This window comes from Saccopteryx leptura, chromosome 1 (genome assembly GCF_036850995.1).
Source record: "Saccopteryx leptura isolate mSacLep1 chromosome 1, mSacLep1_pri_phased_curated, whole genome shotgun sequence".
Classification (NCBI taxonomy): Eukaryota; Metazoa; Chordata; class Mammalia; order Chiroptera; family Emballonuridae; genus Saccopteryx; species Saccopteryx leptura.
In genome coordinates this window covers 161,000,366-161,018,961 of record NC_089503.1, presented here as the reverse complement: position 1 = coordinate 161,018,961, position 18,596 = coordinate 161,000,366, and the positions used below count along the sequence as shown (strand labels likewise).

The 18,596-nt window shown below is 38.3% G+C and overlaps 2 protein-coding genes across 4 annotated transcripts in view; one reads left to right on the top strand and one right to left on the bottom strand.

Moving 5' to 3' along the window:
- LOC136388148 (uncharacterized) overlaps positions 1–1,624 on the bottom strand; it is a 35,164-nt gene extending 33,540 nt beyond the window's left edge. Inside the window, exon 1 of the mRNA XM_066360127.1 lies at positions 1,588–1,624. Coding sequence (XP_066216224.1) covers positions 1,588–1,624 — 37 coding nt within the window. The remainder of the gene's footprint in view (positions 1–1,587) is intronic.
- Positions 1–18,596, top strand: part of NIPBL (NIPBL cohesin loading factor) — a 213,541-nt gene that overhangs the window by 28,501 nt on the left and 166,444 nt on the right. The window lies entirely within an intron of this gene.

The window sequence follows — 18,596 nt, the reverse complement described above, 5'->3', positions numbered from 1 at the left end:
ATCCCACCTCAGTTACCTACTTCCATATTTCCCAACCAGAGGTGGATAAGTGCTGTTGGCATTTTGGGCAAGACATTATACTGGACTGCTCAGTGGTTTAGTATCCCACTTTGCCAGTTGCAACCCTCAGTTATTACAAATACCAAAAATAACCTCATGGTTTTCTGCACGTGTTGATGAGTACCACTTTTCATTAAGAACGTGTTGATCTAGTATCTAGAAGAACACCAATTAGCTCTTTTAAAAAACATATATTTTCTTCTTTTGATGTTTTTCTTATTTTCTTCTTTTGATGTTAATTACATGTTACAGGTTTTAGGTTGAAATTCACTTTGGACATGAATGATAAGGATTACAGGTTAGTGTATTAGGGAAACAAATGGAAGGCATTTGGATATTCTTTTTCATTCTGATAATTGATGGCTTAGTAAAGTGAAAGATAGTACTTGCCTCAGTCTTTCTGGAGGGCACTTTGCAGTTATGTATTAATCAAAATTTAAAATGCACATGCCCATTTCTCATTAGCACCACTTCAAGGAATCTAGCCTATAGAAATCTTGGAAGGCATAAAAAAACTCACATTTTAGGAAGTTCATTTGCAGTATTATTGATAACAAATTATAAATAAATAGAATTTGAAAAACAATGAACCCACAACAAAAAAAATCCCATCTACTTAAGTGAATATATACAGTGGTTAAATAGTTTACAGTACATACATACTGTATACCCATGTTTTTTCAAGGAAGTAAGACTCTATAGGATGGATAAATTGTTAAACTATATTATTAAAGAAAAAAATAAATTATACCAATATGATTAGTATGGTTCCAGTTTTGCAATAAGAATTTTTTGTACATTCATGTGTATGTGTGAGGGATGGAAGGGGGTTTTTCTTGTTGTTTACACAAATACATTAAAAAGTAGAACCAAGATTATCAAAGATTGAGAAAGAGACCTTAATACTTTCTTTGTTCTTCTCAACAGAGTTGGTTCCTCCATAATTTACCTTCATTTCCTCCTTTACACAGCCCAGTTGCACTTAATAGAAAAGCATTCCTCTTGAATCTCTACACAAAACATCTTTGAAAATGATCTAGTAACTAATAGGGCAATAAACAGCACTATCTTCACCCAAGCCTCAAAACTTGTCATGTTTGACTATTTCTCTCTTTCCTTCCATGTTTTCTTCACTTCAATTGTTGGGTCCAACCTGTAAAATATCTTTCCTGTATATTCCTTTGTTGTTCTTACTGTTTTTACTGTAGTTTGTATTCTCGTTACTTTATGTTTAGATTATTACAGTAGCCTGTGAAACTGGTCTTTTTCTTTCAGCTTCAGCCAATTCTATTTCCATGTTAAATAATGTCTTCTATGATAGTACAGTGGTACCTTGAGATATGAGCAGACCAACATACTTTTTTTAAGATATGAGCTGCGACTCGGTCTGTATCTTTGTTCGAGATCCAAGCAAAATTCCAAGATACGAGTAGTGTGATTCGGGAAGCTGCAGCTAGTTGGCGCATTGGCGCACAGGTCTAGTATCGGCAGCACACCACCAGCATCTCATTCTTTCTCATATGTTACCCGCTGAATCAAGTCGAATCTCATGCACTGTACTCATTCTTGCATCATTTTTGCATTTTTTACTAACCTTTTTTGTGGGCTATCATGGGGCTGAAGAAAGTGAGTGTAAAGGACAGTGGTGAGAAGAAGAAGAGAATGATGTCAATAGAAATAAAGCAAGAAATAATAGAAAAATATCAGCATGCTGTACAAGTATTGAACTGGCAAGGCTGTACGACCGCAATACATCTACAGTTTGTACCATTCTTTTATTTTCTTTTTTTTTTTTTTTTTTTTGTATTTTTCTGAAGCTGGAAACAGGGAGAGACAGTCAGACAGACTCCCGCATGCGCCTGACCGGGATCCACCCAGCATGCCCACCAGGGGGCGATGCTCTGCCCCTCCGGGGCGTCGCTCTGTTGCGACCAGAGCCACTCTAGTGCCTGGGGCAGAGGCCAAGGAGCTATCCCCAGCGCCCGGGCCATCTTTGCTCCAATGGAGCCTCGGCTGAGGGAGGGGAAGAGAGAGACAGAGAGGAAGGAGAGGGGAGGGGTGGAGAAGCAAATGGGCGCTTCTCCTGTGTGCCCTGGCCGGGAATCGAACCCAGGACTTCTGCACGCCAGGCCGATGCTCTACCACTGAGCCAACCGGCCAGGGCCTGTACCATTCTTAAACAAAAGGATGCCATCAAAAGCGCAAATCCAGCAAAAGGAACTACAGTTCTGTCCCAATTAAGGACAAATATCCATGAAAAAATGGAGAAGCTTCTGCTGGTGTGGGTGAAAGATAAAAAGAGCTGACAGGAGATACAGTGACAGAGAGTGTAATATGCGACAAGGCACATATTATTTACAGCTACTTGAACAAGAAAGAACCATCAACCTCAAAAGAGGCAGCTGAAGATACTTTTAAGGCAAGTCACAGTTGGCTTGAAAATTTCAAGAGATCTGTCATCCACTAGATGGTGAGGCATGGTGAAGCTGCAAGTGCTGACATTAAGGCAGCTGAGGAGTACATTGCACGTTTTGCTGCGTTTATTGCAAAGGAAGGCTACATCCCCCAACATGTGTTCAACTGTGACAAAACAGGATTGTTTTGGAAAAAAATGCCCCAGAGGACTTTCATCACTGCAGAGGAGAATAAGCTGCCAGGCCATAAACCTATGAAGGACCGTCTGATCCTTGCATTGTGTGCAAATGCTAGTGGTGACTGTAAAGTAAAACCACTGCTAGTGTATCATTCCGAAAATCCTCGAGCCTTGAAGACTCACAAGATTCTTAAAGAAAAACAGCAGGTTATGTGGCGCGCCAATGCTAGGGCATGGATTACGCCGCAGTTTTTTATTGAATGGGTAAATCTTGTCTTTGGTCCTGCAGTGAAGAAATATCTTCAAGAAAATAAACTCCCAATGAAAGTATTACTAATCCTTGAAAATGCTCCAGCCCACCCACCTGATCTTGAAGATGATATTCTCGATGAGTTCAAATTTGTGAAAGTCCTCTACCTCCCACCCAACACGACTTCAGTCTTGCAACCTATGGATCAGCAGGTCATTTCCAACTTTAAAAAGCTTTACACAAAGCATTTGTTCTGCCGCTGCTTTGATGTGACTGAGAATACAATTCTAACCCTTTGAGAGTTTTGGAAAGATTACTACAACATCGGGATATGTTTACGCATTATTGACTTGGCATGGCAAGAGGTTACAAGAAGAACCTTGAACTCGGCATGGAAAAAGTTATGGCTGATGTTGCAGACAGGAACTTCAAAGGATTCAAACCAGAGACCGAGACTGAGGTAGAAGCGTTGGAGGGGATTGTGTCCCTCAGAAAGTCGATGGGTCTGGAGGTAGATGAGAGTGACGTAAATGAACTCGTTGAGGAACATGAAGAGGAACTCTCAACTGAGGAGTTGAAGGAGCTACTGAAGATGCAACATACAGAGCTTCTGCAAGAGATTAGTAGTGAGGAGGAGGTAGAGTCGGAGGAATTGATTTCTACAAGTGAAATTAAAGACATGCTGGCAATGTTGGAGAAGCTTTCAAGTTTCATTGAAAAGAAACACCCAGAAAAAATTTCAACTGGTCCTGCTTCAACACTTTTTTTTTTTTTTTTTTCTGAAGCTGGAAACGGGGAGAGACAGTCAGACAGACTCCCGCATGCGCCCGACTGGGATCCACCCGGCACGCCCACCAGGGGGCGATGCTCTGCCCACCAGGGGGCGTCGCTCTGACCAGAGCCACTCTAGCACCTGGGGCAGAGGCCAAGGAGCCATCCCCAGCGCCTGGGTCATCTTTGCTCCAATGGAGCCTTGGCTGCAGGAGGGGAAGAGAGAGACAAAGAGGAAGGAGTGGTGGGGGTGAAGAAGCAAATGGGCGCTTCTCCTATGTGCCCTGGCCGGGAATCGAACCCTGGTCCCCCGCACGCCAGGCTGACGCTCTACCGCTGAGCCAACCGGCCAGGACCGCTTCAACACTTTTTAATGACACTTGTTTGTCACATTTCCGTAACATTTTAAAAGGCAGGCAAAAGCAAACCGCTTTGGATAGATTTTTATTCAAAAGTCTTCTGCAAGTGAAAGTGCCGAAAGTGCAGCCAAAAAGGCAGAAACAGGTGATGTTTAAATGAAAAATACGTAATGTTAAGCTTAGGTTAAGTTTAAAGTTAAGAAAGTGCATTTTTTTACAATTAAGTTTTTGTGGTTTCATTTTAAGTAAAGAAAGTGCAGTTTTAGTTTTTTTAAGGTAAAGAAAATGCAGTTTTAGTTTACATGTCTACAGTGCCTGCATCCCTTCCTCCCTCCCTCTCTCCTTCCTCCTCTACCATTCACCTTTGTTAGCCGCACTTGTCTGTCTCTAAGGTAAGAATACAGTACTAAATAATACTTTTTTCTTTTATTTCATATATTTTGTTATGCATTGGTAAAATATTCATGTGTGTTTCTTAATTAAAAACATGTCTTTTTTCATATTTTAGGATGGTTTGGGGATGTTTCACAGGGCTGGAACGGATTAAATCTATTTCAGTTATTTCAAATGAGAAAAATTTGTTTGATATATGAGTTGACTGACTTATGAGCTCGGTTACAGAACAAATTAAATTGGTATCTCAAAGTAACCACTGTGTTGGTTCTTTTTCTTAAATGTATTTGGAAAAACAGCTTTGTGCTATGTATTTCCAGCTGTGGATAGTATACCCTGACAAAAATGTTGCTCTTGCCATTTATACCTCTTCACTTTGTAAACAAATAAACTCTATTTGGAGGGGAGGACATTATTATAGTCAGGATTTACAATGGATATAATTATGGGAAGAGCTTGCATGGTGAGTTGTATTTTAGGATTAGAACTTCTCTCTTTCTTTTCTTTTTTAAATTGAATTTATTGGGGTGACATTGATAAAATTATTTGAGTTTCAGGTGTACAATTTTATAATTTATCATTTCTGTATTTTATTGTGTGTTCACCACTCTGAGTCAAGTCTTCCATCACCATTTATTCCTTCTTAGAATTAGAATTTCTATTATGAAAAAATAATATCTGCTTTTTTAATGTCTATAAGTTCTTGGTTTATTTTATTCTTTTGATGCCATTCATTTTCTCTTTGAGAAATTCTCAGCTGACTAAGAAGAAAAGAGATTTTATTATTTTGATCTGTGTCTAAGACTAGCATTGTGTGAAGACTGTAGGAATCTGGAGAAGCTTGCTAGAAATTGAACAGGTGTCCTCTTGAGAACAGAGATTCCTAGAAGAAGTAGCAAAGACAGCGAAGCACTTGGAGAGATTTTTACCAGACAACATTTATCCAATTCTGTGATGGTATCCCACTTATTACTTATTCTCCCTTTGAGGATCAGTTTTAATGAGCCATTGTTACTCGAGGAATGTGTCATATTCCTCATGTGTGTTGCAGCAGAAATAAAATAGTTGCCTTAGAGAAAGTGAGAGTTGGCAATAACTATGATTGTGTCCTTCACACTATGCCCAAATCTCTCATAATATTCTGCAGGGCTGCCAACTGCCACCCCCTCTAGGAAATCTTTCCTGATTTCTTTCCAGACATTCCCACTTAGAAATAATTTCTTCCTCCTCTGAATTTTTTTGGCTCTTGATTATGACCCTTGTACTTTTCTACTTACATATATTGTGTACCTTTTTAAGAAACTACATTCTATACTGAAAACTCTTCCTAGAGCAGAATGCATGTAACTTTTCTTGTATCTCTCACAGTAGTTAATATAACTCCTTGCACATAGTGTAGAAAATAAGCAAATACAGTATTTCCTGATCAAACTATTTGTTGTTAAATTTACATAAGAAAAAGTTAATGAACTTCAGATGTCATTTTTCTTCTACCTGCACGAATTTTCTTTTGCCCGAGGGGAGAAAGGCAAAAATTACAGTGATATTCAGTGACTAAAGTTAGTGAAGCAGCGTAATTGAAAAAAAGCATCAAGTTAGGAAGTAATGAGGGGAGACGTAGATAAGCAATCAACTTTGTAAATCCTTGTAAGTGATGCTTGATTTGAACTTGAAGGGAAACCATTGAAGGATTTTAAGAGGTGATGAGTCATTTGATCAAATTGAAGTTTTAAATGCATTAGTCTGGTACAATGAGGAAACTATATCTAAAATTAGTAAGACTGGAAGATGGTACCCAATTAGGCTGTATGCAAGAGTCTGGGGGGGAAATGCTAAAGTTCTAGAACAATGGTGGCATACTAGGATAGAAGAGAGTGGATTTAAGAAATAGAAATTAAGTTGATGTCTTTTTGGTTTTTATTTGATGTATGATAAGGTAGAGGGAAGTGTCTTGACTAGGCTTAGAGGTTGGATGAAGTGCCGATACTTAAGTTAAAGAAATAATATAACAGGAAGAAGAGTAGCATTAAGTTTTGCGGCTGAGATGAGTTCTGAGCCTGTTAAATTTGAATTGTCTGTAAGACAGCATGTTGAAGATGTCCAGCTGTTGGTTGGTTATATAAGCCTCAAGGGAGAAGCAAAGGAAGAGGTCAGAAATGAGAGTCATCAGCATGTAGGTCCAAAGTAAGAGTGGTTAATATTTTCTCTGGAGAGTATGTATTGTAAATTCTTAAAAATCCATTCTTTTTTCAGTGATTCTGTGATATCCTCACTAGCCAAGATTTATTATGGGTTACTGTCTATAATTTTTTAATTATAAAAACAATCTCTTTTAACCTGAATCTAGTCATGAGGAAAAACAGCTTAAAGTGTGGAAGGCCACAAAACAATTGGCATTAACTCTTCAAAATTATCAATGTTTTAAAAGATTAAGACATAAGTTAAAGAATTGTTCTATGTTAAAAGAGACTAAGAGACATGATAACCAAATACAGTGTGATCCTTGATTAATTGATTGCATGATCCTGGATTGCCCCTTTAGAGGACATTGTGTTGGGATAATTGGAGAAGATTGAGTATGGGCTGTTATTAGATAATTGTATCATTAAATCTGTGTTACAATTTATTGTGTAGGAGAATGCCCTTTTTCCTTAGGGCGAAGTGACTTAATTCGACTAACTCAAGTGATTCATTCAGCATACAAAAAGATTGTGTGTGTGTGTGTGTGTGTGTGTGTAGAGAGAGAGAGAGAGGGATTAAACAAGGTGTAAAAGAAAAGTGATTATGTATTATGAGGTTTTTTAGTTATGTGATAATGTATTTAATTTTTTCGTTTCTTTACAGAGACAGAGAGAGAGTCAGAGAGAGGGATAGACAGAGACAGACAGGAACGGAGAGAGATGAGAAGCATCAGTCATCAGTTTTTCATTGCGACACCTTAGTTGTTCATTGATTGCTTTCTCATACGTGCCTTGACTGTGGGGCTACAGCAGACCGAGTAACCCCTTGCTCAAGCCAGTGACCTTGGGTGCAAGCTGGTGAGCCTCGCTCAAACCAGATGAGCCCACGCTCAAGCTGGTGACCTCGGGGTCTCGAACCTGGGCCCTCCGCATCCCAGTCTGACACTCTATCCACTGCGCCACCGCCTGGTCAGGCTGATAATGTATTTTTATAAAGTGTTTAGTCTTTTTAATAAATTTTTTTAGTATGGTTGAATTTTATTTTTTTATTTTTTTAAATGTAATTAATTGTGATTACATAGATTCTAGGTCACCCCGAATGCATCCCTCCTCCCCCTTATTCCCCTCAACATCTTCCTTGCCCTCCTTCCTACTCCGCCCTCCTCCCTTCCTTTCAGGTTCATCCCATCCTATCATCCCCTTTCCCTCTGTCCTCTTTTCCTCTGGTCCCTTTGATCCCTCCTCTGTCTCAATTTCATTCCTCAGTTCTCATTATTCCTTGGATTCCTCAAATAAGTGAGGTCATATGATATTTTTCTTTCTCTACCTGGCTTATTTCACTCAACATAATAGTTTCCAGGTCCTTCCATATTGTTGCAAAAGGTAATATTTCCTTCTTTTTCATAGCCCCATAGTATTCCTTTGTATATATGTTCCACAGCTTTTTAATCCACTCGTCCACTGATGGACACTTGGGCTGTTTCCAGATCTTTGCTATTGTGAACAATGCTGCCATAAACATGGGGGTGCATTTCTTTTTCTCAGTTGGTGGTATGGTGTCCTTGGGATATATTCCTATAAGTGGGATGGCTGGGTCAAAGGGAAGTTCCAGTTCTAATTTTTTGAGGAATCTCCATACTGTTTTCCACAGTGGCTGCACCAGTCTGCATTCCCACCAGCAGTGGAGGAGGGTTCCCCTTTCTCCACATCCTCGCCAGCACCTATCCTGTGTTGTTTTGTTAGTGAGCGCCAATCTGACTGGTGTGAGGTGGTACCTCATTGTGGTTTTAATTTGCATTTCTCTAATGATTAATGATGTTGAACATTTTTTCATTTGTCTATTGGCCATCTGTATGTCTTCTTTGGAGAAGTGTCTATTCATTTCTTGTGCCCATTTTTTTTATTGGATTGTCTTTCTGGTGTTTAGTTTTACAAGTTATTTATAAATTTTGGTTATTAATCCTTTATCAGATGTATTGTTGAATATGTTCTCCCATTGTGTGGTTTGTCTTTTTATTCTGTTCATATTGTCTTTAGCTGTGCAAAAGCTTTTTAGTTTGATGTAGTCCCATTTGTTTATCCTGTCTTTTATTTCATTTGCCTGTGGAGATAAATCAGCAGATATATTGCTGCGATAGATGTCGGAGAGCTTACTGCCTAAGTTTTCTTCTAGGATGTTTATCATTTCACGATTTACATTTAAGTCCTTTATCCATTTTGAGTTTATTTTTGTGCATAGTGTAAGTTGGTGGTCTAGTTTTATTTTTTTGCACGTAGATGTCCAATTTTCCCAACACCATTTGTTAAAGAGGCTGTCTTTACTCCACTGTATGCTCTTACCTCCTTTGTCAAATATCAATTGTCTATAAAGCTGTGGGTTTATTTCTGGGTTCTCTGTTCTGTTCCATTGATCTATATGCCTGTTCTTATGCCAGTACCAAGCTGTTTTGAGTACAATGGCCTTGTAGTATAACTTGATATCAGGAAGTGTGATATCTCCCACTTTTAGAATGGTTGAATTTTACAAGTTGAATAAGGTTGTATTTATTACATGTTTGTGCTTTCCTTCATTGATTATGGGAAGTAGTTAAGACAGTAGAGCAGCTGGCTTATCATTGAGTTCTTCTCTTGAAACTAAGCTTACTAAGTAAATGGACCAGAATTATTATGATCTATTATCAGTAAACCCTGCATTAGAATAGGATGGGTTACCACTACAGTCTTACCACAACTAAGATGTATGTTCACTCATATTACCTATCCAACAGTTTCTCAGGGAAGAGATCTGTTCTGACAGCTCACAGGTTGAGAAGCCAGACTGATGGAGTTTCTGACAGTGTGTAACTACATGTCTGGAACTTTAGATCTTTACATCGACCATCACAGGGAGGCAAAGAAAGAGCTAGAGAGTCTTCCATCAACTCTTAAATATTTTAGCCATGAAATGATACCGGAGTATTTACACTCAAAAACCATTAACCAGAACCCTGCCCTATTGGTAAGGGTTTGGGACATGTGGAGAGCACATGGATATTTGCTGAGCAATAAATGTCATATTTTGTAGTTCATCTTAAGAAATATTGAGTGTATCAGCGGTAGAGCGTCGGCCTAGCGTGCGGAGGACCCGGGTTCGATTCCCGGCCAGGGCACACAGGAGAAGCGCCCATTTGCTTCTCCACCCCTCCGCTGCGCTTTCCTCTCTGTCTCTCTCTTCCCCTCCCGCAGCCGAGGCTCCATTGGAGCAAAGATGGCCCGGGCGCTGGGGATGGCTCTGTGGCCTCTGCCCCAGGCGCTAGAGTGGCTCTGGTCGCAATATGGCGACGCCCAGGATGGGCAGAGCATCGCCCCCTGGTGGGCAGAGCGTCGCCCCCTGGTGGGCGTGCCGGGTGGATCCCGGTCGGGCGCATGCGGGAGTCTGTCTGACTGTCTCTCCCTGTTTCCAGCTTCAGAAAAATGAAAAAAAAAAAAAAAAAAAAAAAAAAAAAAAAAGAAGAAATATTGAGTGTAGACAGGTAGTTTTTAAACCTATGGGTTTAAAACCACTGTTGCCATAAATTCTGCTTATTATAAACTGCAGGAAAAAAACTTTTAATCACTTTTAGTGCTGGGAAGTGGCTTATTATATTTATATTAACTATTTCTCACATAACCCATTTTTATTATCTTACAAACTATATAGTAAATGTAAACTGAATTTGAGAGAAGTTTAGTAATTTGCTAAATTACAGAGTATATCATTTGGAGAGCTTGGGGAGTTTTGAGATTTTGCTTTGCCATTTTAATTTTAATGATAACTACTTTTTCTTTTACTTTTTTGGGGGGTATTTTTCTGAAGTGAGAAGCAGGGAGGCAGAGAGACAGACTCCTGCATGTGCCCGACCAGCATCCACCTAGCACGCCCACCAGGGGATGGTGATCTGTCCATCTGGGGTGTTGCTCCATTGCAACCAGAGCCATTCTTGCGCCTGAGGTGGAGACCATGGAGCCATCCTCAGTGCTTGAGCCAACTTTTGCTCCAATGGAGCCTTGGCTGTGGTAGGGGATGAGAGAGATAGAGAGGAAGTAGAGAGGGAAGAGTGGAGAAGCAGATGGGTGCTTTTCCCCTGTGCCCTGGCCGGGAATCGAACCTGGGACTTCTACACCTCAGGCTGATGCTCTATCACTTAAGCAACTGGCTGACACTGTACCAATGAGCCAACTGGCCAGGACCTAATGGTAGCTACTTTTAAATGTCAGTTTCACCTAAAACTTTCTTGAGATTTTTAAAAAGGTTTTTTCTCAGAAAGTATTTTATTTTTCTTTCTAAAATTTACATTATTTACATTTAAAATAGCATTTGGTAGTGTTTTTCAGAGTCTGATCCATCAACCACTGGTATATACCCCTATTTATAATCATCCTCTTTGATATTTCTTAGAGATAAAATTCTAATGTATTTCTGAACAAATATCCAAAATGTTTTGTTTACCTTAAACACATTTGAAATGTCCGTATAGATTAAACATATATAAACTTTAGTAACATATAAAATATTTGAGGTATAGCTCGAAATTAATTTCTATTGCTAAAATTTTAGCTAGAGCTACAGTCAGAAAACTTTATTTTGAATATTTAATCTTAGGATGTTTGTTCTAAATCTATTACAGATAAAATTAGTTAACCAAACTCTTCACTTGATTTGATCCCTGTACTATTTGTACTACTTATTTTTATCAAAATAGATAAATTATATACCAAAAGCTCTTATCAGATGATCTCTGGGGTCAGTACAGGTTCAATAGAGTCTTCTTGCTTCAGTAATTCTTGATGAAAGTTTTGTTTTAAAAATAATACTCATATGAAAAAACAGTGAAGCTCAATCATAACTTTAGAATCAAAGAAAGAGAACTAACATTTTAATAGTAAGAATGCAAAGGTATACTAGCTTAAAACATTTCATTAGCTCAGTAACTTTAACTTCTGTTCGATTATAGTCCAAAGAGAGAGAGAGAGAGAGAGAGAGAGAGCCATCCCTAACATTACTCTTATTTAAATGGTTTCTGACCTTTGTTTTGATATACAAAGAATGATAGAAAACTTTTCACATAGTAGTATGTGGTAACACATACCGAAGGATCTCCGGAACTACCTTTATCTTTTCCAGAAGTAAGGCTAACTGAACACAACAGAAATTGTTTGCATTTATATCAGATTCCCTAAGGAACCGTCTGTTAGCTTATAAGTCAGTGAAATCATATTTCATCATTATTATCATTGCTAGCACACAGACTAAAAGGAAATGCATCTGGTGTCCATTGCTTTACCACATCATTATCTCCAGTGGAAAAAAATATGTGGAATGACTGCACTCAGTTGTTGCAAATGAATTATCAGTGTCATTTCATTTGTGGTAATTCTCCTTTGTTTTTTCCCCAATATCATCTATATCCTGAAGAAAATGAAAGTTAGTGAAGTTTCTTACCTAAGTACACTTGATCCAAATTTGAAGTTTCCGATAAACCTAGATTATTGCCTTTTGGAGGTTTTCTTCTTTATTACAAGGTCATTTAGATGTTTTAATTTGTCTTTCTGGACCAGCATTTTCAAAGTTATGTACTAAATCACTGCTTTGGTTGGGAAGAAACTGACTACTAACTTTCTAAAATACAAGTACACACCTAGCCAAATAAAGCTATCTCTTCATTTTTGTGTTGGAAATGCCAAGGTATTAATAGCAGTGTTTCACAAAAAGCTTTAAAAATTTTGGGCACAATTTCCCCACAATGGGAAAAGTAAAAAATAAGAAACCTATAATTTCAAAATAACAGTATCACATTGATATATTTATATCTTACATTATCTTTATTTCTCTTTTCACCATGTGCTTCTATAAACTTTATTTTCACTTTTATTTGACAAGCATGTTATTTAATACATCCTGTGTTGAAGTTTACAGCACTTAATACGATTGAAAAGGAGATTTTGATTTAGTAAGCAAAGTTGTTAATTGTCAAGTGCATGCCTAGGAAACTAGATATTTTCATTTGAAGTACATTTGTTTACATAAGCAGTGAATCTTCAACTTCTACCATAGCAGTTGATCCATATGCATGATGAAAAAGCCTCTGATGACATTGACACACAGATTCTTGTTCATTGCAGTGTTCACAAGAATAGAATTTTTAAGTATCACATAAAGGTGTCACCATCAACACTAGGCTTAAATAACACTCTTTTAAGCCCAGTACAGACTTGAACAGAACTATTTTGGATATCATCTAAATTTATTTTGTAAATCTTATTGTTGTCTGGTATTCTTGTTTATCATGTGAATTCTAAAATATATTGTGACAGGAGTTCATATTGTGTTGTGGTTAATGACTTGGACCATGCAGCCACCTTTTCTGGGTTTGAGTCCCAGCTCTGCCACTTCCTAATTGTGAAACTTTGGGTAAAGTGCATTGTTACATTTGAAACTAACTAAAGCTTGTTTTATTCTTTTAAAATTAGTACTATTTTGTCATTTCCAGAATATGGGCTCTCATCAGCTGTTACATCAGATAGGATGGGATAAGGGATACAAATATCAAAAAGAATATAGCTGTTGCACATTACGCCCCTGATATCACGGGTAAAAATAAGTTTAAAAAAAGAAAAAAAACTTGTCAAGTGGCACAAATACAGATGTTTTCAAAGTCTAGGAAGGCATAAAGTGATGATGGCAGTTTATAAGCATCCTATCATTTTTTCCAAGCATTTCAACAAAGAGCATTTTAAAGAAAAACATTAAGTAATGGTGCACAGATGATACTCGGATATGGTGAAATCTTACAAGTAGACCTTGAATGAGTAGTGAGCACATTGTTTGAGGACACATATGACCCTCAGCTTTTCACACTTGACTGGATAGGTTTAAAGTTGCTGCTTTAATTTTTTATTAGCCTAAACTTGGGAATCTATTGACTATAATCTTTTTTATGATACAGAACACATTAATGTAAAACAAGAAACAGTGTTCTCAAATGGTAATTAAAAGACTGTTTTGTGTCTCTTCTGAAAAATAGACACAGCATACAATCATGTGCCACATAATGTTTCAGTCAATGATGGACCGCATATGTGATGGTGGTTTACCACATAGCCTACATGTGTAGTGGGCTGTACCGTCTAGGTCAGGGGTCAGGAACCTTTTTGGCTGAGAGAGCCATGAACGCCACATATTTTAAAATGTAATTCCATGAGAGTCATATAATATGTTTAACACTAAATACAAGTAAATGTGTGCATTTTATATAAGACCAACACTTTTAAAGTACAATAAGTCTCTGAATTCTTTTCAATAGCGTTGTTATGCTGTTGCTAACCAGTGATGAATAAAGTATTTCTTACCATTAATGCGACTTCTGGTGCTGCATGGTTTTGCTCATGGCTTTGTAGTCTGGTTGATATGTGGTGAGGTTAAGCTTCATGCAGGCATTGAGACTTCCATCCGTTAAACGTGATCGTAGGTTGATCTTAATGCTCTTTAGATGTGAGAAAGACTGCTCACATGCATACGTAGAGCCAAACATGGTCAGTACAGCAATACTCACACGCTGTAGTGTGTGGTATGTGACGGGTATGTGATGGGAAACGTGTTCCAAGTTTTGACAATCAGCTGGCACATGGGTTGAAGTTTTTTCATTTCTCCCCACCTGTGTTTGCTCGTCAACTCTGCTTGCTGTCATGCTAGTCTTTCCAAATCTTCATTCAGTGACTTGAACTTACTCACCTACATGTCTGAGGCCTTCAGGTCAGCAGTTTGTAGCTCAAAATCTCTGATGGAGACATTGGGGGTGTAACTCAGGTTGGCGCTGTCCACTGCACACTCATGTGGATGGGAGATGAACTTATAAGGATGAGTGGCTCACGAAATGCTCCAAAGTGCGCTTTAAATGACTGCAGGAGATTAGAGCTGTTGGAGATCAAGATGTTGAGCAGGGTCACTTGCTGTGCATACATCTTTAAACTCTCCCAGTTTTTCAAAGTGTAGTAAACAACGACCTGTTTCAGTGTCGGCGATGAAGAGTTCCAGCTTGTTTTCAAATGCAAACACTGTTTGTTGAAGGGATAAGACTGTATTTCCAATGCCTTGCATTTTCACATTGAGCTGGTTCAGATGTTCAGTCATGTCCATGAGATAGTAGAACTTCAGGAGCCACTCAGTATTAGCTAACTCAGGATGCTTGATGTTTCTCATTTTAAGAAAAGTCCGGATTTTGCTCAGACAAGTCGCTAAATGGCTGAGCACCTTCCCTCTTGACAACCAACGCACATTGCTGTGCAGAAGCAGACCAGGATAATTATTCCCAACTTCATCCAGCAGTGTTTTAAACTGGTGATCATTTAAAGCTCAGGCAACAATGAAGTTGACCACCCAAATGACCAGCGACATCACCTCACCAAGCTGCTCACCACACATCTGAGCACAAAGCGCCTCCTGATGTAGGATGCAGTGAAAACTTAGGATGGGTCTCTCTTCATGTTCACGAAGAAGCGCTACGAATCCTCTGTTTTTCCCCACCATGCACTGAGCACCATCAGTACACACCGAAATAAGTTTATCCATGGGTAGATTTTTTTCTTTAGTGAACTCAGTGAAAGACATGAATAAAGCCTCCCCTCTTGGTGTCTCTTTCATAGGCAAAACAGCAAGACTTTCCTCACGTAGTGTGTCACTGACAGCATACCTTGCAATCACACTGAACTGGGATAAATGGTTTACGTCTGTTGACTCATCCAAAGCGAGAGAAAAGAATGGTGCTGCATTTATGTCCTTCACTTGTGTTGCCTCAGTTTGATTTGCCATCATGATGGTACGATCGTGAACAGTTCTTGCCAACAGAGGCATGTCTTTTATTCGTTTAATTATCTTGTTTTTATCTGAAAAGTCATCAAAAAGTTTATTGGCAACATCAAGCATGAATGTTTTGGCATACTCCCCATCTATGACTGGCTTTCCGTTTCACACAGTTGCTAAAGTGCCAGCAAAACTAGCCGAATTCCAGTCACCTTGTTGGGTTCAAACAGAGTTGCTGCTGACTAGCTTGCACTCTCCACAGTAGCTCTTGACATGCTTTCTTCCTGCTGTCCCCTGCTGAATAGTTCGATGCAAATGTAGTATGGCATGTGTTAAAGTGCCGCTTTATATTTGACCGTTTCATCAATGTAATGCGTATTAGACACACTGCAGAACCTGCTCTCTCCGCAAAGGCGAATTCCTCATCCATTTCTGCTGAAAAGTATGATACTCCTCATCATTTTTTCTTTTAGCCATCTTCTTCATCAAAAGGGTTTCTGCAATTAGCTAGCTGACTGCTTGATTAAAAGGAGGGAAGTTTATTTCCTGACCTCACAATGACTCGTGCACATTAGGCATTATCCAATAAAAATTTGGTGTTGTCTCGGAGGACAGCTGTGATTGGCTCCAGCCACCCGCAACCATAAACATGAGCAGTAGGAAATGAATGGATTGTAATACATGAGAATGTTTTATATTTTTAACGTTATTATTATTCTTTTTATTAAAGATTTTTCTGTGAGCCAGATGCAGCCATCAAAAGAGCCACATCTGGCTCGCAAGCCATAGGTTTCCGACCCCTGGTCTAGGTATATGTTAAGTACTCTCTATGATGTTTGCATAAGTGAAGCTGACTGATGACACATTTCTCAGAACACAGTCGTTGTCATTACATAGTACGTGACTGCATTATGTTAGTATTCATTCACTGGCATCTTTAATCTGTGTCTGGGATTTTATCTCTTTTTTTGTTAGTTTCTTATACTTTCTTTTTTTTTCAGACTGAGCTTATTCTTTCACCTTAAAGTATTCACTACTCTTTAGCACCTTTGGAAAAAATGTAAATCACAATGTTTAATCAGAAGATTTAACCATAATTATACTTTGAGGATGTTTAAGTCATACCCAGACTCAGAAATAGAGATCTGTACTCCCCAGTGTCTTTGGATGCTGCCATAGTTACTTTGCTCTCTACTTCAATTTTTTGCTTTGTTGCAAAGTTACTGTTTGCTGTTATTTTGATCTTGCCATTCAGGGTCTATAAATTACATTTTGCCATGGGTCAGGTTTAACCCATCTTTTTAAAACTTTAAGATTACCTTATTTTTTTCCTGAACACCAAATAATTATACTTGAATTCTCTTAGCTAAACTTTTAGTGCTTCCCTACCCATTCACACCTACCAAGAGAAACTCATTTTCATAGGTATATATTGCTTCTGGTTGGAATACTTTTTTGAAAATGGAAGTGAGAGATGTAAATATCTAGGCTAAAATCTTAAAACTAGCCTGACCTGTGGTGGCGCAGTGGATAAAGCGTCGACCTGGAAATGCTGAGGTCGCCAGTTTGAAACCCTGGACTTGCCTGGTCAAGGCACATATGGGAGTTGATGCTTTCAGCTCCTCCCCCCTTCTCTCTTTCTGTCTCTCTCTCCTCTCTCTCTCTGTCTCTCTCTCGCCCTCTCTCTCTCCTCTCTAAAAAAAAAAAAAAATCTTAAAACTAGCAAAATTACCATTAGAACCATAATAGTCTGATAACATCCTGTTGTGACAGTCACACCAAAGCGAAGTTAAGGTCTCTCTACTTGGAACAATCTTGTAATACTGCGCCTGTTGCTTTCCTTGCCATTCCATGAAAATACTCATTCTCCTGCTCATGATCATTTTCTTGATGTTTATTTCACTTCAGAATCAAAACTGATTATTTAGGACTTGAGAACTTACCAGGATTAGTTCACATTTTCACTATTTCCCCACTTTTGTAGTCTCACAAAAAATGTAGCCAGAATTTCAGTTTACCTCAGTTAGCTGAAGGACAACTAGTTTACCACAGAGTAAAATCCTGTAGTTTATAAAGATATTTAAATGAAAATGCCAGTTTTTCAAGACAACTATGACCAGTACAGAATTGATTAATGCTTAAAAACTTTTAAATTTTATATTGTTTTGATAAATTATTATTAGGAAAGGGGAATAAGAAATAATTAGTCTTTTATTGTTAAAATACAGTGTATTTTCTCGTGATTCTTTAAATACAGGGTGGGGTAAAAGTAGGTTTACAGTTATGAGTACACAAAACACAGAAAACCTACTTTTGCCCCATCTTTTGTATAACTAGTTTCTGTTACTGCCCATTTCCTACCCATTTGTTTTTTTATATAATGATCGTGGATTTTGACTCATTTTTTAGAAATTAGATCTTTATTATAATTTTTTTTGTAATTGTAAAGAACTCTTGTTTCTTACGTTAGTTTGATTTCAGAATAAGGAAAATTATGCTATTTATAGTACAAGTTATAAGTTTTATTTTGAGGTTACCCATTTTGAGAATATATTCTTAGAAATTTTTGAATCCATGCGTAAAACAGAACTCGAGTTTGATTTTCCTTTGGCCGTTAAAGGAGTATTGTACTATAACCTAGTATAAACTGAAAAGTATGAAGTACACTTCTGTCTATGCTCTGGGGTCACCCTAGCTTTTTTACTGTAGTTTTTTGGGACTACAACACAGTATTATAAAACCTATATTAAGTTGTATTCCAAAAATTCTTGAATTTGACTTGCTGTATTTTGTGAAGTAGGGCAGGTAATATCTCTGAGGTTGGTTTTACCTATATACCACATTCCCCCATGTATAAGATGCACCTTATTTTGGGGGCTGGGATTTTTTTTTTTTTTTTTTACAGAGACAGAGTGAGAGTCAGAGAGAGGGATAGATAGGGACATACAGACAGGAACAGAAAGAAAAGAGAAGCATCAATCATTAGTTTTTTGTTGCGACACCGTAGTTCATTGATTGCTTTCTCATATGTGCCTTGACCATGGAGCTACAGCAGACTGAGTAACTCCTTGCTCGAGCCAGCGACCTTGGGTCCAAGCTGGTGAGCTTTTGCTCAAACAAGATGAGCCTGCGCTCAAGCTGGCGACCTCGGGGTCTCGAACCTGGGTCTGAC